Source organism: Pocillopora damicornis, chromosome 7, assembly GCF_964200805.1.
Source record: "Pocillopora damicornis chromosome 7, jaPocDami1.2, whole genome shotgun sequence".
NCBI classification, from domain to species: Eukaryota; Metazoa; Cnidaria; class Anthozoa; order Scleractinia; family Pocilloporidae; genus Pocillopora; species Pocillopora damicornis.
The window spans coordinates 6,302,592-6,330,177 of record NC_142676.1 but is presented as its reverse complement, the minus strand read 5'-3'; the positions used below and the strand labels follow the sequence as shown (position 1 = coordinate 6,330,177).

The window sequence follows — 27,586 nt, the reverse complement described above, 5'->3', positions numbered from 1 at the left end:
TCAAATTTCAGTTCTCAAAAGTATAAAGATTGCAATATTTTTATTGTATTTATTATCATTATTAACAATTTGTTGGAGATAGTCATTGTCATGTTGGATGCAAAGAAAAGTTACAACCAGTTTGCTTCCTGAGTTTTCTGGTAATGTCTGTTTATTTGAATGCCACTCAGAGTTGCGTCATTATAATACATGCTATGTATGTATAGTTCACTTCAAACTCTGAAAGTCAGCATCAGTGGTGATCATCCAGTGATCACCACTGCATCCTTGTTTATGAGAACTGATTCAATGACATCTCTTACAAATGCACAGTATTCTCTTGAATTAAGGACGAATCTTGTTCCTTTATCAAGATAATAAATAGTTTAAACATTACTCAACCCAAAGGTACTTGAGGTAAGGTTTACTGCTACATTTGTATGAAATTCTGCAAAAATAAAATAAATTAACTTGACCTTTTATGTATTACCTGTAAAATGGTTGGTGGAAATTTGTTTCCAAGTACAACAAAAACTTGTCGTGTCCTAGTAGTTAAGTTTAACTTGCAAAGAAAATGTGGTGATGGTTTTGTAAAACTATACTTGTCTAGTACAAAAATTACTTTAATTAATAATTGATTGAAATCACAAAATATGTAATCTTGGATCTTCTTGAAAGGAGCAATATCAAAATATGTCAAGCCCTCTTGAAGCCATTGAAACTTTTTTCCCTAAATATTTCAAGATGCACTATTTGTGACAGAGATTGTTTAAGTTCACTGTCACTTCACTTATAGCATGGTTACCACTTATTTCAGCACATCACTCACTGTTCAGAATCTTAAGATCAAATAACAGTCTTCTTACTTCTTAGTCAATGAGTTAAATGCATTAAAAAAAAAAAAACTAATTAAGAGGCACACCAGTGCTCAAAATTAGATCTTATCATTCAGAATCTCAGGGTCTCTAGTATTCAAGAAAAACCTGATTTTCTTCACTTTTGACATGCTAACTTAAAAGATTAGGTTAACGTTATCAGAAGTCATGTTGTTCCTGAATAACATGATGCTTAGTAGTACAGTAGAACCCAGCTAACTGAAATTCAGTTGACTCAAACCCCCCCCCCCCCCCCCCATAACTCAAACAAGATCCAAATTCCCTTGGCCCCATTTTTCTAGTCATTAACTATTAGCTAACTTGAAACCCCTGCTCACTTGAAACATTTTTTTCTCTTGCGAGTTTGAATGAGCAGGGTTCAACAGCACTTTCTAGGCTTCAACAAATAAAATCACCCAGAATATGGGGAAGTTACACAATGAAAATTGTTGCACAACATGTCTCTTGTGCAAGGTGTTGATAACATTAACATTGAATGAAAAACAGTTAAACGTTCAGTAATACTGCATGACAAGTTAAAAAATGTTCCCATTAATTAAACTTAGGAGGGCTCCATTATACAAGTTTGCACTGACATAAAAATTCTGCCCACAAAACTTGTTTAAGTAAATTATCCAGAGCAAATGGGTAAAGCAAAATATAACCTTTTTGTCAGGCTTTCATAAAAATAAAAGACTATGCAAATAACAGTCTTCTTACTTCTTCGTCAATGAGTTAAATGCATAAAAAAAAATAATTAAGAGGCACACCAGTGCTCAAAATTAGATCTTATCATTCCTCAGAGTTTTATTTTTTCGAATGCATCAGGGCCCTAATCTCCAGCTGTGCTGTAGGCTGGATTAGTGTACATCATTTCTCCACCAGCATAGTTCACATCCTCCACATTATCAAATCCAAACCCTACAAAAAATTGAGAAATATTATTGGTTAGTCATGTTTTAACCCTTTAACTCCCAAGATCTTGATGATAATTCTCCCCTCTAGCTGCTACATATTTCACTGTAAATTAGTTGCAAGAATTTGGTGATAGATCAAGATAACAACTTCTACCTGATAAGTTTGAGTATTCTTATCACCTGTTTGCTGGATAATGTGAAGATATTATAGAGAGAATTTTCATGTTAATCACTTCTGAGAGTTAAGGGTTAACCTAATCATTATCATTTTAGCCATCATCAACAGATGTCAAAATCATTAGAATCATTTTCATCAACTGTGACTGTCATCTCAATCAATATCATTAAGATTGCCTTCATCATCAATGCTCCTGATGAAGAAAGTAAAAAAACAACAGAAAATACATACTAAAACAACTAGGTAGAGGTATAGTTGGTGCTCAGGCCTACTGGTCCACCCATCCCAAGCTTATCCCAGTTTCTGTAGTATAAGACGACCAGGAGTATTCTTACCCCCCCTCCCCCCAACCCCTGGATGGGATGCTAGTTCATTGCAAGGTTACCCCCCCCCCCCCCCCCAGTATTTCATCAGGCTTCCCTTACAATTTGCCAGTAACCCAAAAAAAAGTGGTAGTAGGACTGAGTGGAATCCAATTCAGTCTGTAATCATACAAGTGATAAACAAAATTGGACAACTACAAAGCGGGAGTCTGATTTGTTAATCACAAGTATGACTACAGACAGAATTGAATGACACAAAGTCCTGTTACCAATTAATCAAAACTATAACAACATTTGAGAGAAAAAATTGACATCAGTAATATATTTTCATAAAAAAAAAAAACACAATGAACTCTGCAAAATGCAAGACAACAGTGTGTGCACATGATGCATTTTGTCCACTTACACAGGCATGACGTGTTAACTGTCTGTTTAACTGTCCAATTACAAGCATGACATGTACACTGTCCTATTAGTACCTTCCCCAACAACACAACACATTGACCCAACCAAGTCTTGAACCCTAACCTCTCAACCCAGAGTCTAGTGCACTGAACATTCAGCCACTGCATATCCAACAAGAACCACACCAACAACAAAAAATTGCTTCCAATATTTTTCAAGAAGTTTACCAATATGCTGTGACTTGATAGGCTGACTAGAACTAATGTTTTAGGCTCACATCCAACACAAATAAATCATGGGCAATCAAACGTGATTCAACTGTGTATCTCTCCAAGCTAACTTTATTACACTTAACATACTTTCAGCCTTAGGCTTCCCAGACTTTCTTTTCATGTAGAACCACATTGCTGCAGCTCCTGCCACGACACCCAAGACAGAGAATGCCACTGCAATACCAATATTTCTGTTCCTGGAAGCTAAGTAGAGAGAAATGTTGAAAATCAAAATTACTTACCATTTTTCAAGCCATAACTAGTGTATAGGCAATTAGGAAGTACCCATGTTAGAGACTTCCACTCAACATAGTTGAGAAAGGTTAACTGACATATTTGAACATTTGAATGCAATCAGATGAACCACTTTTCATTGAAAAATTGTACAGCAGTGTGGCTTATTTGGGGATCTAAAATAATATTGTAACTGGAGGCATTTGCAACATTGAGACTCAAAAAGACCTTGCCCCATAATTAGGTGGTGAGTTATACATACTTATTGACTGAGTGTGAGGGCTAGACGGGAAAATATTTGGCTCAAGGTCATGATGCATGGTCTGAGTGCAGCAACCAACTAAAGTCAGTTAATAAGTATTTTATCATATGACCACATGTTGAAACTTTTGAGAACTTGGTTTCAACCTAGATAGTATGCAATAGACAAGCACTCACAGGACAACCACCAAAAAGATTCGACTGTAAGAAAATTTTGTTTGTTTTTTTTAAAGTCAGAACAACAAAAACACTCAATTCATTGAAAAACTAAACTTTTTACTCTTTTCTTTTCTTTTCCAAGACACTTTTGTGACAAGGGTGTGTGAGTGCTGAGGGCTGGAGAGCTTTTTCCTGACTGGCTCAAGTCATCCCATCCAGCCCTACACACCTCAGCTTTCGTAATGGTATTCTATGGGCTTGCCTATGTGGGGCCACACAGGTCATATGATAATACTAAATATGTGTCATTTTTCAAGTTCTCTGAAGGAGGCCACAGTTTAAATTCAGGGTCAGGTCAGTCAAAATTTCTACCAAGCTTCTAAAGCACATAAGTGATTGAGACAAAGTTTTACATATTAAATAGACTTCAAAATGAAAAAACAATGTGACAATACTGTGAGAATAGGATGACTTTTTCTATATGCTTTAACATTATTTTCACATGCCTCTTAAAATTATGAAATAAGGGCGGAAATGGTATTACAACTATTCAACATTTAAACATAACGTGCAATTCAGTTCAAGCAGATTTAGATCAAGTTTTCTCATCATAATGACGACAACCTTCACAATGCAATAATATTGATATTAATTTCAATTAGTGGCAAAAATATTGACAAAGTCTCATTCATTATCCCAAACCATCTATTTGCATTGGCTCACCTAAAAACCTCCGAGTTAATTTTACATGTCTTACCTCTTTGCTTACTTAATCTTTCCTCTTCCCTTCTCTTTGCTTCAGCTGCTAATCTCAGTATTTCTTTCTCTGTGGTGTTTGTCTCACATTTGTCACCTTGCAGAAACAAAAAAACCACCAAAGGTAAAGAAAACAGGTTTAAAATTAAATTTTCTATGATAGTTTTAAATTTAGATATGATGGTGCAATAAGTTCAGTTATTATTAGTATCTCTTAGTAAATACCTTCCCTACAATTGGTCAGTTTAGCAGGCTGTATATTTCACTACATATTTCACACATATTCAAAAGTCTGTTTGAATTGAAAAAGTCCCCCTTCTATTTGAACCCAGAGATATAATTAATATTATCTTGTTTTCTTGGTTTGTACTGTACATCATGCAACCTTTGTCTTTTCTGCTTGGATTTGTGGTTTGCACACTTCATGCTTGGGCTGTAAATCCAAAATGGTAAAAACTCAGTTCGTAACTTACAGTACAGACCTCAAGCTCAGTTAGTAAGAGGTATTTAATGTAACTAAGAGAAATATTGAAATATGGCTGATGGAAGCTTCATGGTTCCCCTTACCTGAGCTGCCATTGTTCCAGACCCAAATTATTTCCTAGCTTTGAACATCCAATATGGCCAAAATGCTGTAACTACCAGCTCTATACATTCTTGAATTTTGGCTTTCCCTGGCACCCACCCCCCCCCCCCAACAAATTTCCTCTCCCTTTTGCAAACCCCAGGGATTTTTCTTGAGTTAGTTGATATCGAAAATTTTCTGGAAATTTAGTCCTTCCACTCCCAAGAGTAATCAAACTAGAATTTCTCCTCACAATAGCAACAAAAAGTTTTGGCATATAATTTATAAAGTGATGAGAAGAGGGGAAAATATCAAATAGAGAATATTGTTTGATTTTATAACATATTCTCAGAGCTAAAATTCATAAAAAGTGTATAACAAACTGTGTGGTGAATTCATATTTGATCTTGGGAGTAAAAGGGTTATAAGCACCTTACCCAATACTCAGTCCATTACACAAATAATGACCAAACAAACTCTACAGTAAATACCCTTTAGAACTGCTCTTAAGCTTAGACTCTAAAAATTGTGGCACTGAACAAAGAACTAATGAAAGAAGTGGCTCAGTGCCAGAAAATAATAGAATAATAAAATTACCTTCAAATCCCTCAAAACAGACACAAAAACTGGTCTGAGTTTCCTTGTTGCATTCACATAACCCCTGGTTGCAACCACAGACATCGTCTTCACTATTAACTACAAAAAACATACTTTTTTATCACAAACTTGAGATTAAAGCATTGCAATCAAAACCATAAAGAACAAATTTTACTCAGTAACGAGTTCAACTATAACCAGCCATGTCTTTTGATTATTTTTGTTTGCTTCATAGAGTATCTCTCCTGTCTTGTCACTGAGAACTTTGTCAAAACAAAGTGTAAAAGCTGAAATTGAATGACAAAGGGAGCAACAAAAGGGTCTTGAGAACAAATCCTCCTGCATCCACCTTTGCAATTCTTGCAAATGCTTGCATATTAAGAAGATCTGATAATGATGGAGAAAGTTGTAAACTTTGATGACTTTGTTTTGAAAATTGCATAATCAAAGGCAGGAGAATGAAACAAAAATTACTAAAAACAACTGACAACATGCACTTGATCTTACAAGCGTTACACCTCTGTTAGTTTTAATCATTTTTTGCCTTAATTCTACACTAGATATTCCTGTTATAGTGATGAGAGGAAAAGATTCTCAAAAAAGAAAAAAGAACTTAAGAAAATATATGACATTTTTAAAATACATGTTTCAGCAGTTCTTCTGTCATCTTCAGTTCTGACTTATACAAAGTACAAAGTTGAATTTAACGTGTATAACAAAATGCTCATTAGACAAAACAAAGAATAGAAATTAAAAAATGTATGCAATTACAAGGAAAGTTTTAAATTAACATGATAAAGTTGTAAATTAAGTGTGGGTTGCTCCCACTGAATGTGAATAGCTTCTTTGATCTTAAATTGGAAAGTTGTGGAAGTGTGATCTAAGATGCTAAAAAAAAAAAAGGTAAAAAACAAAATGAAGCTCACACTGTGAGCAGTTCTTGCCACTCCATCCTGGACAACAATCACACACATAGTCATTCACTTTGTCAGTACACTTTCCTCCATGCTGACAAACTGAAGGTTTACAATCATCAGTATCTGAAATTAAATTAAAAAAAGAACATCAGACAATTCTGTCTGGAAGGATTGATCGAGAATAAAACTTTTAAATAATTATACAAATTTACCTCTCATTACCAATCCTACATAATAAAAACACTCTGGACAAGAAACCAAACTACTCTTTCAGAATGTTCCATCATGCACACATGTTCTCAAACTTCCAATGATCAATGATGTCTATTGACCCTTTGCAGCCCAAGATGAGTATCCATATTCTTCATTATCTCCTCAATACATTTCTTTTGATACTGACAAGGAGAATTTGTCTATCAATCAAAGCTTCTCAGTTGGTGATCATTTCCTTTAATTCTCATGCTCTTAATGAATGAATCAGCAGCATTACTGTGAGAGATTAGATGCTAGTTACTCTTAGGGTTAAATTGGCTTAAGACATGAATTCAAAACACAAGATTTGCTATCATTACTTGTCTTGAGATGTATTCAAATATTTATCTTCATATCACCCTTTAAACCCTAAGAATGACACTTAATATCTAATTTCACCTTGCAGTAATGAGAATAGAGAAATGATCCCCAATATAAGAAGCTTTGATTGTTACATATATTCTCCTTATCATTACCAAAGGAAATTTAAAGAAAGGAGTATGGAGGAAATGGATACTGATGTTGTTGCCAAACAATGGATTCAACTGGTTATAATTTGTCAACAAGTATTGATTGGTTATGGATACTTTAATGGGAATAAAGTGCTGTATATGATAACTTATATTTGGTCTGAGGGGGAACATTCATTTTTTCTCCCTTAAGAGTCTCAAAAGCTCTTTTTAACAACATACTGACAATCTTCAACAACATCCTCCAAGTAAAAAAAAATTTTCAAAAAAAATTTGTCAAAAACTAAAGAAAGTCATCATGGGAAAGTAATGTGTTCTTTTCTGTGCGGTGTGGCTCTATATCAAGGGTATGATTTCTCTCATTTTCTTCCCCTCAATGCTCTTTTTGGAATAAATCTGGTGGAAAAATTTAACAGGCTTCTAATTGAACTGAAATAACTTACTAATTTCACAGGCCGAGCCTTCAAATCCCCTTGGACAATAACAAGCATAGCTTCCCAAATTGTTGATGCAATCATGTCCTACTGGACAAGGAGAGTCTGCTGCCTCACACTCATTGATATCTGAACAAAAATCATTAAAGTTCTCATGATTTATGTGTGGTCATGTACCTTTTCACTTAACCATAGTCATAACAGGTTAACTAAGTATTATCAACTGTGTTGATAATGCAAATTGACCACTGCAAAAAGTTTCAAAGCCGACATTTTGAGCATTAGCCCCTTTGCTGTTCGCTCTGATGCTTCTAGAGTGCTCTTCATCATCCCAAGAGCTAAACATCTCAATGACCACACAGCTGACCCATGAGCAAAATAATTGTTTCATAGCATTTTTAACCTAGAAGTTGAAACAATGTCCCTTGAGAAATTCACTCTGCAGCTTCAAGACACATATTTACATCATCTACATGCTTAATGGAAATAATTATGAAGCACATGCACGCAGCTCTGTTGAAATAGAAGGCATGAAGTGGACAGTAACAGTTCATTATGTATTGTGATCATCATGGTTGAGCATACTTTGTGACAAATTGTTGTTCAATTTTGGCTTGATGAACATTATCAGCAGTAATGAAACTAAAATCAACTGACCTTGACCCTGTTCACATCTGTCCCCATAAAAGCCCTTGATGCACTTACAGGTGAAAGATCGCACACCATCTACACATGTACCACCATGCATACTGCAAAACAGAAAATAGTCACTTGTGTTTGTTTGACTGTCTATTCTGGCAGGAAGGTCAGGAATCCCTAGATGGACACCCCATCCAGAAAAATTGGCAAGACCTCTGGTCCCTTTATATTAAATACACAAGAATATAAAGTTTTAACAGCTCTGTGACTTGGTCATGAATGCAGAAACAACTTTAAGACAAAGACCACTAACTGGTAACACTATTTGGTAACTGTAACAAAATTCTCAAATGTGATTGGTTATCACCAGCCCATTTTGAGCACCAATAAGACAGTGTAAGTGTTCGAATTGTAATTGGACAGTGTACAGATCATGCCCCTATAACTGGACAGTATGCATCACATGTGTGCACTGTTGTTGACTGAGCATTTTGCCAATTTAACAGTTATTTTTTAACAAAAATGTATAACCAGTGACTAGTTTGTTTCTCAAATTTTTTCATGGTTTCATTAATTGGTAACAGGGCTTCATGTTATCCAATTCTGACTGTAATCATACTTGTAAGTAACAAATTGGACTCTCCCTTTGCAGCCATCTGATTCTGTTAATCACCTGTACTAAACCAGACAGAATTGGGTTACACTCATCCAAGTGTTGCCACACTTTACTTACCATGAGTCTGGCTCACAATCATTGATTCCTAGATAAAGAAAGAAATTGGGTTGAATGACACTGACACAAAAATCAATGCAATCACTGCCTTTAGATTAAAGTGGGTGCAAGTCTTATAACTATAAAAATAATTATACAGGACTGGGCTTTTGGGTCCACTGAACTGACTTTGCATTTTAGAACTCTTTGCTGAGAAAAGCTAGCCTTCATTCACAGATTTGTAAAAGAGGTTTAAAAGTTAGCAGTTCATACTTGTGCTACAGCGGTCCCCAGTGTAATCATCGTTACATTGACACTTAAAGCCACCTGGCAGGTCCAGACAAACAGAATTTTGACCACAAAGTTGAGATGAGTTTACACACTCATTGATATCTAATGGGGAAAAAAAATAGATCACAATATTTCATCAACAAGAAGGTGTAGATATCACAAATAAGAGTTTAAAATACATCACATCTGCATGTTTGTATACTCTCTAATAAATTTCCAATTGTCGACAGAAACAAATTAAACCATGAAAGTAAATTAAATTTTTGTTTTATCTTGTGCTGCTCACCGATTTCACACCTATCTCCTTCAAAACCATCTTCACAGCTGCAGGTAAAATTATCTCCTACATCTGTACAGTTACCATTAAGACATGGACTGGGATCTTGACACCAAGATGAGTCTAAAACATACGACACAAGATTACAAAAAAGCCATCTCCAGAAACAAAGAATGATATCCTAAAATTTAAGGGCGCACAGTACATTGACCTTTGGGTTTAAGAAAAAAAAAATCTTGTAACTTCATTTGCATCTGGTTAACATGATAGTTAACCCTTTCAACCCTAATCTCAGTATCCACAGTCTCCATTCTCTTCTCTATACATTTCATTTAGTACTGACAAGGAGAATTTGTTTTGCAATCAAAGCTTCTTTAGTTGGAGATCATTTCCTTTATTCTCATGATCTTAATGAATGATTCAGCTGTGTTAGCGTAAGGAGAAATTAGATGCTGGTCACTCTCAGGGTTTAAAGGATTAAGTGTACTGCCCATAAACACAACACAATGACCTGCCCAGTTCACAAACCCACACATCTTGACCCACAGTCCACCACACTGACCACTGGGACACCATATGTATCTTCCACATCAATATTTTCATGAACTGTCTCATTCTCAACCCTTTAGTTAACTGTGTTGTGTTGAAAGGTTGATTCAACTTAGATCCTGGAGAAACAACTAAACAATCTTAACTCGATACTAACTTGACTGGCAGTGAATTCCTTTCAGTCCAGATGGGCAGATGCAATCATACCCATGGAGTCTGTCCATACAAGTGGAGCCATGCTGGCACGAATTATTTCTACAGTCATCAATATCTAACAAGGTAAAAAATTGAAGTAACCCTTAATTTTTCAAAGTATCTATAGAAAAACCCAACTAACATCTAGACAATTGACATTTGACACATTAGTACCATTTTAGGCATCTCTAAGGGGTATTAAATTTTAACCTTTTAACTTCCAGATCAAATTTGTACTTCTCCTTACTATCAACCATACAATTTTTATGGTGTTAGTTCAGAGAATTTAGTATGGCATCAACTAATTATCCCCAAATTGATATTTTTCTTTACTCTCATAACTTATGTGGTTGATATTGTATTGATATTGTAAGGAGAAATTAATTTCTTGGACAATAAATCAACTTTTGGTACATATAATTCTCTGATACATGTATATCAGCTGCTAAAGACATAAATTTTTCAAATTAAAACAAAAGCAACATACTTTCTGTACAATTCACTCCAGCATAGCCTGCAGCACACCCACATACATAAGTTGCATTAAATTGCTCCACGCATTGCCCCCCATTCTGACATGGATTTGGGGCACACTCATTTATATCTACAACATAAAAACAAATCAACAAAAAAAGAAGTAAAATCAATAAGTTCAAATCAACAATTAATTTAGTAAAACTCTCTCTAAAGGAAATGAAAGATGGGAATTGTTACCGCTACATGGCCTAGATTTTTTAGTAAGCATGAATACACTGTTAACAGTGAGGTCTTGAAGACTGTAAATGCCAAGTTTCCCAGATTGTTGAATAGTCTTCTTCATATGATACATAAATGATAGCCTGGTCTCTTTTACAGTTTCACATATCCTTTTAACAGAAGTATATTTGGAAAATATTCTATAACAGAGGCAAAATCAAGTAAATGTAATTTTGATTACTAAAGAGAAAACAACTGGTTTTCTTTTCAACAACGGCAGTATTTTTGTGAAATTGTTCACTTTTCCATTATCAGTGTCCACCTGAATGATCTTCAGTTGAATTTGGATAGATGAGAAGGAAGATGTCAATTAAATTATTACTTTAAGGAGGAAGTTGGGGGCATGATTTCTTAATTTTCACAAACTTGCATCTTTGATTGCTTAATTCAATGACAGTTTCATACCAACATCACACTTTTTTCCAGTCCAGCCCTTGTCACATTGACATGAATATGATGTGACACCATCAACACATGTTCCATACTGTCCACAGTAACCAAACTCTGTCCATGATCCCTGACCCTCTTGGGAAAATATGTCATTTCTAGGATCACAGTAGTCAATGTCTAGAGAAAGATAAGAGTTAGTAATTATATCAGTTTAACCTCCCACACAGAATCTGAAATGGGTGATTAGAGCACAGTCATGCACTTGGTTAAAGTCAGATTCATTCTACTTTTTTCCGTCCAAACCTTTTGCAATTTCTAAAATTTCTCTACACCTAATTAACTTTGGAATAATATACTTCTATATAGAGATCCTATGATAATCCTACTTAATCATAATTCATAGATTCAGTGGAAACCAGAAGGGAGACATCTAGCTTTCTGAAAATTCTACACTTTACACCAAGAACTCAAGATGTGCTCTGGCACCTTTCAATCTGGCTTTTAATAAATAACCACTGACCACTGCAAATTTCAAGTAAATAATAAAAGCAATGTCTGTATTTACCAATTTCACAGTGTGGCCCTGTGAAGATTTCATGACAGTTGCATTTGTAGCCACCATCACTTCTCAAAGTACAAGTGCCATTGTTACAGGGTCTCATCATACAAGGGTCAATTTCACAACTAGAACCATTGTACCCAGGAGGACAGAGACAACGTCGATCAGCACGCTCATTGATACAGGTCCCACTATTGTTACAACCCCTCTCTGCACAGTAGTCTATTGGGGACTCACAATGACAACCTACAAGTGACAAATGATATTGCAAGATAAGAACATTCTTGGAAATAATTCAAATGAGGCATCCAAATTATTGCTGAAAATATTTGAGATTTAATTGAGATACCTAACATCTCCTTTTATCTCGGCAGGCTTTTCTCAAAAAGACAAAAACACTTAGGATTCATCAACCTAAAACCATTGTCAAGTTCTGTCAAAACAAATTCCTCCCAGTTAAACAACTTTCTTTTAACTATCAATGACAAATGGTAATAGTATAACTATGCTCCATCAACCCTGATTTTTTAATTTGTCTTTTTGCATGGCAGCACTGTCAATTAACTATCCACTTACAGGGCGTGAAATTAACTTTTTTTTCTGATAGCCTCTTGGCTCCTAAATTCTTCAAAGTGGTAGCCAATTCAAAAAAAGTTGGTCGCCATTTTCAAAGACAAACAAAATCTTTCTTTACGCTGTCAGCGTTCAAGATAGACCCTCCAAAATTAAGTTAGGGAAAAGATCTTTAACGTGCTACAAAGTGGACACTAGGATGGATGATATACAACGTTCAGGCTCATTTAAATCCAAGATGGCGTCTAGTTATCGCTCGAGATGCATGTGCTACATTTTGGAAACAAACTTAACGAGGAAGTTTGCCGCGGATTTATCTTTGCAAATCTTTTTAATTCACTATATCTCTTGGTAAGATTATGATGAAACGTTCTAGTCGCCAATTTGGCGCCTAACTTTCAGGATTTGGTCGCCAAAGTAAAAAATTTAGGCACATTGGCGCCTGTATTAGGTGCAATTTCACGCCCTGACTTAGAAAAAAAGATTCCAAGATTCTATGTTGGTATGCATCTGTTCAATAAAAGATTGCAAATGATGTCAAAATAAGGTGAGAACAAAAAGTGGCACATGAGACACAGCCAAGTGTGTTTGTGATTGTCTCATCACCTTTGAATTCTTCGGTAATCTAGTACCAAAAAGATGCACTGCTACATGGGATCTACTGTTTTGATTCATATAACAAAGACACAGACACCTGTCACTCTTAGGGTTTAAAGAGTTAAATAAACTTGACTTCATGTCTACTCCATGAGGTCTTCTCTTCTCACCTGTAAAGCCCAGACTACAGTTGCAAGTGTAATTTGCAATCTGATCCTCACAAGTTGCATTATTCAGACAAACAGCTGATACACAATCATCAGTGTTGTTTTGGCAATAAATTCCCTCAAAGCCCTGGGCACACTTGCATGAGTACTGCGCTATTCCATCCTCGCATGTGGCCCCATTCACACACATATTACCTAGAAAAGGAAATAAAAAGCACATTAAAATTGATAGAAAAGAAAATGTATTCCCTAACTACATAAAAAAGCCTCTCAATGTGAAATCAATGGACTAGTCATATTAACAGTCAGATTATGAATATTTCTAATAATCTTCTAGAAATGTTAGCACAGCAAACAAAAAAAAAGAAACAGCAGTTTGGAACCTCAGTAACAAACCAGATTTTCAAGAAAGGGGCCCCCTGATACTGACAATATTACAATCTGTGGCAAAATAACTGTAAGTTGTTAAATATTAACAATAAATACATTATTTTATAATTTATATTAATACTAGCTCTTATTGCAAGAATCTAAGCACTTTACAGCATGAAAAAAAAGAAAGAAAGAAAGAAACATTTCAAATAAAGATAAAGTGCTTGAAAACTCCAACTCGCAGGAGGCAGGAGGCAGATCAATTGGCTATTTGCATAGTGCAGCCTAGGAGTTGAACTAAGGGCAACAGACCAGATTACAGGTCCAGCACGCTCAGCCACACCACCTCCTTTTAACCCTTTAACTCCCAAGATTGTTTTGTAAATTCTCCCCTCTGCCTGTGACATGTTTCTTTGTAAGTTAGTTACAAGAATTTGGTGTTTGATCAAGATTAAAACTGCTACCTGATAAGTTTAAGGTTTCTCATCACCTGTCTGCTGATAAAGTATGAATGTTGTAAGGAGAAGTTACATGCTAATCACTTCCAGGAGTTAAAGGGTTTAAGAAAAGAAGGGAAAAGAACACCTACCCTGACAATCATCTATGTTGATCTCACAATGCCGTCCTGTATATCCTTCATGACAGTCACAAGTGAAGTTGTTGATGCCATCTTGACAGACTCCATGGTCACACAGCGATGGTGAAATACAGTCATTGATGTTGGTTTCACAATCTTTGCCCATAAAACCAGCAGGACATGAGCACTGCAAGGTTTGATCAATTGATCAAAGAGTGTTTACAAATGCAGACTACAAACAAGAAAAACATCTAACTAATCTGGTGATTAATTTGAAGCTTCAACATCTCCCCAGTTAAGCCGCAGGCATTTGACCATTGTCTGTGCCCAGGGGTGGGCAACTTGAACCCTGCCTATGCAGCACTTGAACTGGAACTGTCAAGTCCTTCCAGCATAAGACACATGTTTTGAAGGAGGAGTTTAAAAATGAAGAGTCTACTCTAGTGAGCAAATGATTCCACATTGTAGAATGATGCTAACAAGCAAAAGACCCAATAGGAGCACCAAAAGCTAATACATGACTGGGCTAAATTCTATAACATTCCTTGATCACCCAAAGAATTGTTCAAAATTTGCTTCCAACTGATTGATGAAAGTCTCACAATGAAAACAATTGAAATGTTTCAGTAACATTTAAGTCACTGCAAAGATCACATTCATATTCACCATTTTTGATTTCACTAATTAAGTCAACACTTCCAAGTCAATTCTTGTAGGAACTTTTGGAAAATGTTTAGAAAGTCAACAAGGTAATTTTTCTCTTGAATTAAACTCAAAATGAAAAATCAGGGAAACATAAAATCATGCATCATTCCATCCATTTCACTTGCCACCTCAAAAAGGAACAAAACAGCTCTTACATTGTAGTCACGATGCAAATCAGTACAAGTTGCTCCATTTTGGCATGGCATAGTAGAACACTCATCTGTGGCATTACTACAGGTCCTTCCAAGGTATCCTTCTGAACAACTACAGCGGAAGTTATTTACCTCATCATGACAAGTTCCTTTCAAAGAAAAGATAATAACATGGATGAAAAGTCAAATACAAGATTAGCAAGATATTTCACCTCCAGAGAGTCTTGTTATTTCGCATACTTTGCATCTTTACGTTTAGGTGGCCATTAGTCTGACATGGGTTGGGCCGTGGGTCGCAAGCAGGTCATGGGTTACAGGTAAGAAGGGGGGGGGGGGGGGGGAAAGAGGGAGATAGGCACTGGTCACAGGTCCTGGGTTGCAGTTGGGGGTTGTGGGTTTTGGGTTTTGGATGATGGGTCACAGGTCATAACAAAACTATATTTTAATTTAAAGATGTAGAACAAATACCGTAAGTGAGTAACATTAAAACCTATTTTGTGACACCACCAAAACGACGTGGGATGAGGGCACAGGTCATGGGTCACAAATGGAGGTTTACAAGTCTCAAGTCACTAGTAGGAGTTTAAGGTTGCAAGTCACAGATTAAGGGTCTCAGTGTCCAGTGGCACAGGAGCTGTAGTTAACAGACACAGGAGCTACACTTGAGAGTTCCCTTATGATATTTTTTCTATACTAAAAGAGTGAAAGTAACAATTTGCAACCTTACTCTTTCAGCTTCTAGGACCACAGAATTATCACTGTCTATAAAATTTTCCTATCTTGGATCATGAGAGGTCAGTTTTAACTCTTAGGATGTTTATGCTTCTCAACTTCTTAATTTTCATAACTTGTCTCTTTGAAAATTTACTCATACTGTAAGGAGAAATTACTTATTGGTCAAATAAAAGGCAGTTCACCACACCCTACCTCCATTGCTACAGGCAGCAGGTGTACAGTCATCAATGTTTGTCTCACAATTGCTACCATTAAAACCTTGACGACAGACACATCTATAAGCATTGATCTGATCAATGCAAGTTCCATTGTTTTGACATGGAGATCCTTGGCAGTCATCAATGTTATGTTCACAGTTGCCACCAGTATAACCAGGTGCACAGGAACACTCATAAGAATTAACCATATCCTTTGGCGGGAGAAAATGGTGATCAGAGTAAATGTAAATAAAGTACGCTTCTTGAGATGGAGAGGATATGGAATGGAGAAATAAGGATTTAATATTAATGTTGGAATTAAAATGAATTTCAGGAAAAAAAATTATTAATAGCAGTTTGACCCATGCTTTTCTACAATAAGATACAATTCTACCAAATCATATGAAGTGATGTTCTGAGGATGTCTGATTTTTCCCAAAAACTCAGGTAATAAGGATTTGAAAATCACACTTATTTGACAATAGGGGAAAGCTCATTAGCTGGTTTGATCCTTTGACCCCCTAATTTCTCCTTACAATATCACCCCTGGAACAAACATGAAGGTCATTAGAATATAAGAAATGATCACAAACTAAAAAGGCTCTTGATTCTTAAACAAATTCTCCTTGTCAGCTCCTCAGAAAACATGTAGAGAACAGTATGGAGATTTAGCATACTGATGTTGGGTATAAAGTGTTAACCTTACAGTGTCAAAATAAGAATTATTTCACAATACAATTGCGATGTATTAATTATTGTATCAATAGTAAATAATTAAAATTACTTTGCATGTAGCTCCATTTCTGCACTTGTCTTGCTTACATTCATCAATATCTGCAAAAAAAAAGACCAACCAGGAGTGTTTGACCCTTTAACTCCCAGATCAAATTTGTAGTTCTCCTTACTGTCAACCATACAATTCTTATAATGCTAGTTCAGAGAATTTCATATTGGATCGACTAATTATCCTCAAATTGATATTTTTCTTTGTTCTCATCACTTATCTGGTTTATATTGTATTGATATTGAAAGGAGAAATTCAATCTTGGTCAATCATGAGAGTGAAAGGGTTAACTAAACATAGTTACTGAAAACTATATTTGACAGCCTTTTCCATTGCATATAAGTTCACAATCACTTCCTTTTCCTATTATCAAGCAAATTTCATCTAGGATCAATATTTCTCAATCTAAAGAACCTCAGAACTCTCTGAATCAAGATCAACCCTGTAACAATAAGCATGGCATGTTTTCTGTTCACAATAGTTATAAAATTTAACTTCAAGATCATATACAATCACTCTGGTTACAAAAGTTTTGTCTCAATATTTGTTGTCTGTTCATCTAATTTCTTTACCTGTCTCACAGTTGACACCTTGAAATCCAGGAGGACAAGAGCATGTGTAATATGTACGGAAGTTTTTACATGTTCCAGTGTTTTCACATGGATGACTGGCACAAAGATCAATTTCTGAAAAAAAAAACCAAAAAAAACATAAGAGACAAAAAGAATCTTTTGGTCATGAACATAAAAGGAAAATATAAAATCAAAGAAAGAAATACATTTTGCCTGTGATCAATTTTGGATGAACAAGTAAAAAATTGTCTGGAAATCAAATCTACTATACATTCCAAAAATTCAGATTCTTTGGTGCTACTGTTAAATCAGTTTAAATGTATGGTACTCAAGCACACACTTAATCAACAACCCTAGCGTCCTAAAGTTTCATGTAAAATGCATCCCTTTAAAGGAGCTATGTATCAAGGTATGCCAGCCATTTCAATCAACCTCCACCAAATGGGCGCACACTTCTGCAGACATCTCTGGAGTACCAACTTAGGGCTATTTTGTAACTTCTCACTTTGGTCTCCTAAGCTTGGTTGTATCAAGGTTAGTTGTCCCACAAAAAGCTATTATACTGAACACATTACAACCATTGTATGATCCTTGAAGACCAATGGAATCTCGTGAAGGACCATGGCGCAAGATGTGTTTAAGTCACAGGTGTCCCCAACCTGATAGCCTCATTGATTGGTTGACTGACTGGCTCATTGATCGTTTAATTGATGTTTCTTCCATCTTAACTTTAGTTGCAGTACTCACCAGTTTGGCACTGGTCACCAGTAAAGCCAGGTTGGCAATCACACCGGAACTTATCAGGGTCAGTGTTGATACAAGTACCACCATTTTTACAAAGGCTTGTATCTCGGCAACGGTTAAGGTCTGACATGTAAAAAGACAAGTAACTGTATCATGATGTACAATACAAAAGACACACGATTTGTGGGAAAGGAGATATATTTTGATATTGTGAAATATACAATAGAAATGTCTTCAAAGTATAAACAGTTATAATAAAAAATTTTAATCATTCCATGGTTGTCAGCCATATTTTCAAATATCATATTATAAAAACACACAAACACATCACAGAAGTCACAGGATCAGTTTATCGTTGAGTTTCATGCAACTTACTAACTGTAAATCACAGGAAATTGGAAAGACAAGAAGTATTTATGGGATGTTTTTGTGCTTAAAGAAAAAGTCAAATGAGGCTCTTTCTAACTAAAAAAAATAAAAAGGCACATTGAGTCACACAAACTCTTCAAAAAAAATAATAAACCCAAGTTTCATCAATCATACCTTGTCCACAGTCAGACCCTGTCCAATCTGGACTACAAACACAGTCATTCCCATTTACACAGAAACCATTAGCTGTCAATCAATAAACAGTGAAGGTAAATTAAAGGGTCTGATACCACCCAGAGGGAAAGGAAACAACGGGGGGGGGGGGGGGGGGAGTGGTTTCCCCTTCACACTTTTAAAAATGTGTAGTTTACATTATCTCACTGAATCCAAAACTTTCACAAAATATACAGTAACAGTACTCTACTAGCTCTCCATCTTATTTCAACCAGCACCTTTTATAAAACATTGTAGGAGATAGTCATTGTTTAGATCTAGAGTTATAAGGGTCATGAAGTTTTTGAACCCAAGAAGGCCATCACATTTATTTGGTGACAAAGATAATCAGCAATAACTATAAACTGTTTCTTGAAAATCCACACACAAGTTAAGATGACAAGTAATCCTTTTCTAAGCGACTAAATGCTCAAAGCAAAGCTTGGTGCAGTCAATGAACAATGCCAAAAGATATGTGTAGGGCTTGTAATCCTTGAATATTAAAAAAGCAAGCAAGCACCCAGCACACACCCTGCATATCTTTAATTGCCATCATCATTTCCATTATCCCCATCATGGTGTCAAGAATTTAATATTAGTGATAAGAATGATCATGACAAAATGCTATGATGGGACTGCACAATAGGTGATAATGAATAATGTGACATATTACTCAGGGAATAAAAACTGATCACTAAGCTCCATGTCACATCATTTTGCTGTCATTAATGCCATTATGTTGTATTCATTGACATTATCATGACATCCATCAGGGTCACAGTGTCAATAATAGTATCAGACAAGTGAGGAATGCATCATTACATCATTAATAAGCATTTTCATAAATGGCAGAGTATGTTCCTTCACTAACCAGTACATCCTGGCTTCTTTACACATGTTGCACAACGAGCACCCTGCCAACCATCTTCACAGCTAAAATGGAGAGAAACAACAGTATAACCTTAGTACAGTAATATTACAATTTTTTGATATCATTCTATCTTCACTGACAATTCACTAACTCATTACAAATAGAACAGAAAAGAATTATACATGGTTAACTTTAAAAAAATCATACAAAAATGGTACAATAAATATGCCAAGATACACTTTCTGTCCAAAGGTGTTATTGAGGTGTCCATCCTCCTTCAAAAATGCAACCATATTGGTTACCAAGACCTATTATATAAAAACAATCTTGGCTCTTTTATCACAAAAAGGCTAGTTTGGTCATCTTTTTTGCCAAGCCAAATTTAGTCATACTGCTATAACTAAGAAAAACATTTGTTCTGTGCTACATTTCTTTTTATAGAAATCAGTTCTTTCAATTTTACCTTTTGCATGGGTTGTGAGAGTCTCTGACTTTTAATGCAACAGTTGAAATTCATTGCATAAATAATATTTCAAAAGAGGAGATACAAAATTAAAACATCAAAGGAGATATAAATTCTGCCCTGAAGACACAGCTATGAAGGTGTGATGACTAAGGTCTCACTTAATTACTTACTTGCAAGTATTGGGCTTTGTACAAGAACCATGATTTGGATCACACCCATGGGAACATATCGCTGAGGAGAAGATCAGAGAGTTAAAACTGATTCTAACTAGAATAAAAGTATCAAGCACCATTTACAGGAAAAAATAAACTTGGTCAAAAAGAAAAGGCTTCCAATACTATATTCCTTGGGAGTGTTACTGGTGATATTTCAGGTTTCTCTTGGTTCTCAAAATTAGTAACCACATTTTGGCAAGTAGCTTTCATCCTTAATTAGTAGAAAAACAACTCTTGCTTAAAGGATTTCAATGCTAAGCACACACGCTGAGCTGTTCTGCCCATGAAATCTTCTGTTTTGCTATGTTCTTGTTGATATCACCGTCTTGGTTTTCCTTAACCCTTTGCACCCTAACATCAGTATGCATATTCTCCATACTGTTCTCTATACATTTCCTAAGGTGCTGACAAAGAGAATCTGTTGACAATCAAGAGCTTCTCTTGTTAAGGATCATTTCCTTTATTCTTGCAACCTTACCGTGTGACTCAGGAGTGATATCGTATGGAGAAATTAGATGCCAGTCACTCTGACTTAGGGCTCCAAATGTTAAGTCCCTACTTACGTATCAGACAGTTACTTCCTCTCCAGCCTGATAAGCAGACCTTGTTACCAGTTTGGCCATCACACTTGTAGTGGCCGCTGCTATCATCCTGCCCAACACAATATGTATTACAGTCTGTTCCATAATAATTAGCATCACAGTAAATGCGGACCAAAATTCTTGTGCTTGACCTCTTGCCTGTCAGCTGATGATCAGAACATTACACAAATGAAGAAACCAAGAATTCATCACCAAACAAAAGACTGCTGATTTGCCACAAGCCTTCAATTTGAACAACACACCCCTGAAACGTCAGCACCATTGACAATTTTAAATAGGGATATAATCAGAACTTGTCCCAAATCAGAAATGACTTCTTTGAAAAGAAAACCATTGCATATCAAATTGGTCTTTCAAGTCAGTACCCCCTAAAAAATACTGCAGGCAACTATCACTGCAGTTTAACTTTTTTCATTTCCAAAACTTCTATCTTTTTGTACTTGCTTCTTCAAGGTTTTCTCTAGGCACTGAAGATAAGATAATTCTCTGGCTGCTGAGCAGAAATCCCTTTGTAGAAATTTACATGACCTGAGTTATCTTTTATCCATAAAGAGGGTAAGTTTCTAAGGAAACAGTAGTGCTGCACCGGTGGAAGGTATTACGAGATAATTTGATTTAATCAATTGAGTTGATAATGTGAATTGGACACAGTAAAGAGATTCTTAAGTTTACCTTTCAAACATTAGTCCTTCAAAAACTATCCACTCTGATGAAAGGCTAAAACATTAGCTTTAAAACTTGATAGAGTGGTCACATTATCAATTCAATTAATGAAACCAAACAAATTATTATTCAGACATGGATAATATTCTTCTGTTACCATTACTTAACACTATTTTACTGCTTCTGCAAATTTCTTAACTCTTTCACTCTCGAGATGTGCATATCCAATTCTCTACACCATATAAAATACACTTTTTATAATTTCAGCTCTGAGAATGTGTTTTTTTCCCTTTGCACCCTTACATATGTATCAACATTCTTCATACTGTTCTCTATAAATCTCCTACAGTGCTGACAAGGAGAATTTGTTCATCTATCAAGAGCTTCTCAGGTTGATAATCATTTCTTTTATTGCTGTAACAAGTAATAAACTGTCAGTCACTAAAGGGTTATAAAAATGAATAGCACACAGTGTGAAGAATTGATATGTAAATCATGGTGATCATTCCCTTTAATTTTATGACCTAAATGTTTGATTCAGCAGTAAGACCTGCTGGAGAAATTATATTCCAATCACTCTCACAGGTTAAAGGGTTAAGTTAAAGAAGTCATCCTGGCTGATAGATATCCCTCTATACTCACATTACACATACCATAAACGTCCATGTATAAGCCGCACTTTTTTTCACAAAATTGAAGCCAAAAATAAAGGGTGTGGCTTATCCATGAAAGATAGCCACAACTTCTATGTCGGTGTTTCAAAACCTTGATTTGTAGCAATACAACTCTACTGAAACTTCAAACTGTATTGTTTTTATTTTTTTAAAAATTCTGCACTTCAAAATCGGGGGTGCAGCTTATCTACAGATGTGGCTTATATATAGACGTTTATGGTATCTCTGCTTTTAACATGCATTGTTAGGAGAAATTCCTTTTTCAGTCACGGCTGAGGGTGAAAGAATTAATAGATCAAAATGGAAACGTTTCTTCTTACCGTAATTGTTTTAGCTACAGAACTTTGTAAATCTTTCTGCGCTGGTGCAGTAGAAATGTCTGATTGAATTACATCAATAAGATCATCTGCAAATCCAATACCAAGAAAATTGCCAGAATCTGAGTCCCACACATCCAGAGCAATAGAAAATGCACCCTGAAGAAATAAACATGCAAAGCAATCATTTGTTCAAATGATTCAAATAAGAGTTCAAACTAACTGTAGTGAAACCACAGTTGAGTTATCAGTTAGAGCTGCACTGTTGTGAAGCTTGGGTCAACCTTTGGCTCATTGGGGCAAACTCTCCAAGAGAGGCACATGCAACTACTGTACAATCAACTGAATCTACTTTATTCCTTGAATCAATGTTTTTATATACATAATGGTAGCTAGCTAATTCTTGATTTATAGTACAGAGGATGAATGGAGTTTCTGTTGGGATAAACAACTTCATCACGACATAACCACCATTCCACAGATATGGTTGAATACTCACGCAAATCCTGTGGAACTAGGCGTTCCTGTGGAAAGCACGAATTATATCTGACATCCCATGCGACACGCAATAGGATGTTTTCACACTTACTTTAACAACAATGGATCACACAAAGATCACATTTCCAATTATAATTGCATAATCAAATGTTATCTAAAATTGCTTGTCACATTTTGTCACACTTTGCTACATAACCAACTTAAAGTTAAAAATTCACCACCTTCCTCTCAACTTTCCAAAACATATTTTAATTAGCAATGAGTTACTTTTTACACTACATAAATGCAAGTCCTTTGTAGCCATTCTTAGGTTAGATGATGTCTACTTGAGTAATGACACTGACATTTATCATATGGTAATTATCAAGATAAAGCCTTATTAACTCATTTGCCTTGTGGAACTCCTTACTTACTTAACCGTGAAGCCAATTTCTACCACGATAGAATCAATCACTTTTCAGATGTCTCATTTTTCAAAAAGTATCACCATCAGCTTACTTAAACTTTCTCTATATTTTTTGAGGTTCACAATTCATGTTAGCAAGATTCCACAATAACTGCAATTCATAATAATTTCTGACGAAAAGAAAGCATACAAGCCTTACCGGCCATCTTTGATTGAAATGATATATCAAGGGGTTTGTAAGACCATTACCAACAGTGTCACCAAATCCGGGAAAAGAAAAACTGTCATCTCCCATGATGTAAGTCTCCCATCGAGCCCACGGTGAGAGAGCAGTGAAGACTGTGTATGGATATTTGGTAACAGTCAGCTTAAAAAAGTTTTCACAATCATTTGGGCACGACCCGAAAAAACTGCAACAGTCACAGCAATCTCCATTGTAATCTTTTGAACGGGGATTATTGTAATCTAGCAACTGAATAGATAAAGTTCCCTTTGCACAAACATTCTGCAATAAAAAGGAGACAAAACAACTGATTAGAACACACCCAAAACAACAAGCTGAAAAGTCTACCTTGGTACAAAGTGTGTTTAAAATTCATACTTGATTAAAAATCATCTGTTAGTACTTTTTTCCATTTAATTATGGTGTGGTTCATGATTGTTACATAAATTCTCCTTTTCTGCACCTTAGTAAATATATAGAGAACAGTATTGAGAATATCCCTGATGATGTTAGGATGTAAAGGGTTAAGCTACAAAAAAAAAATTGTTGTCAAGACAGTGGTAGAGTATACCATTAACAGTCAGAAGTCATAAACCTGATATACTGCACCTTTTACTTTTCTATGATTTTATCACACTGATCTTGAGATCAGTATCCACTAAATATACCTTACCCTAAAAAAAAGCAACTAATTATGGTAATTGAAAAAAGCCCATTGTAAACACATCAGAAAATTAACCCAAATTGATCGTCTGATAGATTGCTCTATGTCACGTAACATTACATATGTATCTGTGTATCTAACTTTCCTAGAACATACACAAACCACTTTGCAGTGGTGTGGTGCGGTAAATAATTTATAAGTATTTCTGTTTCACTGATCTACATTAACCACAAACTAGTTTGAAATGAGGGAATAACATGCAATCAAAATAAATTATAAAAGATCACAATTTGTTGTTTTCACAACTAGTTCATATACTAGGTGATATACTGGTGGTTCCAATATTTAGATTTCTTTGATGCAGGAGAGTAATCCAACCTCTTGCAATTCAATTACAAAGACCATAATGGACTACGCTTGATTTAAAATGTTCCACTGCTGACTGATTATAAACATCACAAACGTTGACATCATAAAACTATTGTTTGCGTAGCAAACTTCTGAAATGGTTTACATGAGGAATAACATCAATAGTCCAAAGGAGACTTGCTGAGAAAAATCATTAGGATCAGTATCATCGTAAATATTACTCTTCTCATCGCCTCCATAGGATTAGCTACCTTCAGCAGTCACATAACAGACTTAAAAGACTAAAGCATATTGGGTCAATTTAAGGTTGGCTGCTTCAGACTGTGAGCACTAAACATGGCATGCACATTTGTAACTGGACACCTTGTAATCGGAAACTGTCCTTAGACACAAGGTCCTATTGAAAAATAGTGCACACTGTGAACCTTAGAGAAACAGGAAATTTCTTACAACCATAAAAATAACAATTGACTTCCCTCACAGCCTTTTAGTTCTACATGGCATTTAAATGGTTTGGCTATGCAATCATTCAGATAAATATTTAACTTCCGATTAAAAAAAAGTCACCTTTTCCACTTTTTATCTGCAATCTTTTGCCCCCCAAAATAAAAAACAAATACGATATTCCAAACAAGTGCTTTATCCTTAGTATGAGGGGTTTGCATCATAAAAAAAAAACGCATTTCCTTCGAGATGACCTTTAACTGCTCAGACGCGTGTATCAATCATAGCCCCGATCTTTTAATGACAAGTTGCTTTATTGTCCAAATCTTATATTACACTTTCGAGTGAAACAACGTCTTCTGTTTACTTTCACAATGTTGCAACTTTGACAGCACTTCGACTTACGTAAAAGTCACTTGAAAATGCGTATTCGAAGCAAAAAATTTTATCGATCACATACTCACGTCGATTCAGAATTGACTACAAACAAAACATGTTAGTGGAAATTTGCTGACGCATCCGAAGAACAAATGCAATATAACATATTTTAGGTACAAAAATATCGAGAGTATTCGAGGTTATTACATTGTTTTATCTGTATCAAAGGTCATACAAATGCTTAATGACTATAAGGCTGCATTATTGTTTGTATAATTGAAAGAAAATTGTTTCAACATAACTTGCCTATAACAACTTCGACAATAGTATACGCCTTCGAGGAAAATTTTATGAGAATTATACAAGAAACGCAAATAAAACCGACGAAGATGAAATCGAGGAGCAATCGGCTGAGAATTTCGAGTGATGCAGGTTTTTAAGCCATATGAAACTAGCTCTCCAGCAAATTCCTTAACTCGAGGACCATTGATGCAAATTCAAGGACAGTTGATGAGAGAGAAGAGAGCTAATTTAGCAAAATCACTCTCACAAAAATGCAAACTTACCTCATAAAATCCAAGAAATACCGCCAAAACGACAGCCAAAGACGTCCAACAACAAAACCTCATTGGAAAGAAAGAATGCTCCACCAATTACCACTGAATGAATGAACTGCACCGTAACCCGCCTTTTCACCCCACAAACTCCAAAAGCGCCGCAAGATACAAATCCGTATTTATGTTTGCGTAGCTTTCTACCTCTTGTTTGGGATTATTTATCACCTGCAAAGATTTGTTAGATGTAGAGAACTTCTAGTACTTAAAGGAACGATCAAGTGCTACGCGAAAGCAAGTCATTCAGGAGAAGAGTTGAACTATACCTCACCAACTTAAGCTTGTATGTCACTGTTGATGCCGCTCAACCAATCATAGGGCAGAATTATGACAATAAAGGCTTTGTTGGCGGTTTGATAGCCAAGAAAAACCAAACATGGGGAAAAAAAATCTGACTAGGCTTTCATGACCATTCCGCACAACATTTGGTAAACTGTCTTGATACAGCAAATAAGAAACTACTTAAAACGGGTTCGAGAAGGAAATAAAAACTATGAAGAAACCCACCGAAAAAGGACACAGCGTGAAGTCACTGTTATATAATGTTATGAAGGCTTAGTATATATTTGAAAAAAACAGCGATAGTCAGTAACTACGTTCTGGTGGTTTCTGATCAACACGTTCGGCTGGGGTTAAAGGTAATGAAATACGCTTCATTACACATATCTTTCAACTCTTACAGTGCATGCAAAATTTTTACCATGCAAAATCTGAATAAATGATTAACTAAACAATCAGAATTGGGATTAATACATTGCGTCTCCCTGAAACATTACCTACGGGTTTAAAACCCTTTTTTAATTTACCTTATTTCAGTATCAAGTTTACTTAATGACCGCTGTTGTCCTTCATCAACAGCATTCAAGGCCTCTCCATATGAAAAAAACTGTAAAAAACCAGCTCCTTGCTCATCTTCGTAGTGACACGGAATTTTCCTTGCGAACAGTTCTAAGCTGTACTCTAACCTCGCCGGCCAACAACATTCGTCTCTGTGAAAGATTAAAGGCTGACGTTTCGAGCGTTAGCCTTCATCCTCGCTCTGACAAAGGGCTAACGCTCGAAACGTCAGCCTTTAAACTCTTTACCATGGCCAATTCACGCTATCAACTCAGTTGATAACACTAAATTACCTTGTTACACTCTCCCACCAACGCAGCACCACAGTTTCTTTAGAAACTTACCCCCTTAAATATTCTTCTCTCTCAGTTATCCTTTTCCTATTCTAGCAGTATGCAGGAAGTTTGTCTCAGGGACGTAGTTAGTGGCAGAGAGTATCCGAAGTACTAACCGGAAGATCGTAGGTTCGACTCTGAGTGTGCCTGTGTTATGCGCTGATTAACAATGTCATTCACTTCAATATCCTCCTAGTTTACCAGGCTCAAATGATGAAGCTACCGATAAGAAATAGCGTGCACGTCTATTGTAAAAAATGACAGACTTTTCTCACCTTTCAATCAAAGTTT

The 27,586-nt window shown here is 35.8% G+C and overlaps 1 protein-coding gene across 4 annotated transcripts; it reads right to left on the bottom strand.

Moving 5' to 3' along the window:
• Nucleotides 1-23: 23 nt before the first annotated feature.
• Nucleotides 24-27,586, bottom strand: LOC113681504 (uncharacterized). Of its 4 annotated transcripts, XM_089212765.1 has the most exons (28): nt 26,076-26,425; nt 23,631-23,936; nt 22,531-22,686; nt 20,835-21,018; nt 20,227-20,287; nt 19,591-19,652; nt 18,681-18,752; nt 18,141-18,260; nt 17,394-17,507; nt 16,822-16,871; nt 16,033-16,249; nt 15,109-15,254; nt 14,261-14,435; nt 13,303-13,494; nt 11,969-12,208; nt 11,419-11,580; nt 10,745-10,861; nt 10,220-10,333; nt 9,523-9,636; nt 9,219-9,338; nt 8,967-8,994; nt 8,252-8,343; nt 7,604-7,723; nt 6,448-6,561; nt 5,522-5,620; nt 4,361-4,456; nt 3,037-3,153; nt 24-1,775 (listed from the first exon to the last, which is right to left on the bottom strand). In XM_089212765.1, the coding sequence occupies exons 1-28, from the start codon at nt 26,136-26,138 to the stop codon at nt 1,687-1,689; spliced, it is 3,540 nt and encodes a 1,179-aa protein (XP_089068891.1). In that variant the 5' UTR covers nt 26,139-26,425; the 3' UTR covers nt 24-1,686. The 4 variants fall into 4 exon arrangements, with proteins under 4 accessions (XP_089068891.1, XP_089068889.1, XP_089068888.1 ...); XM_089212762.1 differs by lacking the exons at nt 24-1,775; nt 3,037-3,153; nt 4,361-4,456; nt 5,522-5,620 and adding an exon at nt 27,305-27,586 and having other exon boundaries at nt 6,301-6,561; nt 26,076-26,291; XM_089212763.1 differs by lacking the exons at nt 24-1,775; nt 3,037-3,153; nt 4,361-4,456; nt 5,522-5,620; nt 26,076-26,425 and adding an exon at nt 24,033-24,062 and having other exon boundaries at nt 6,300-6,561.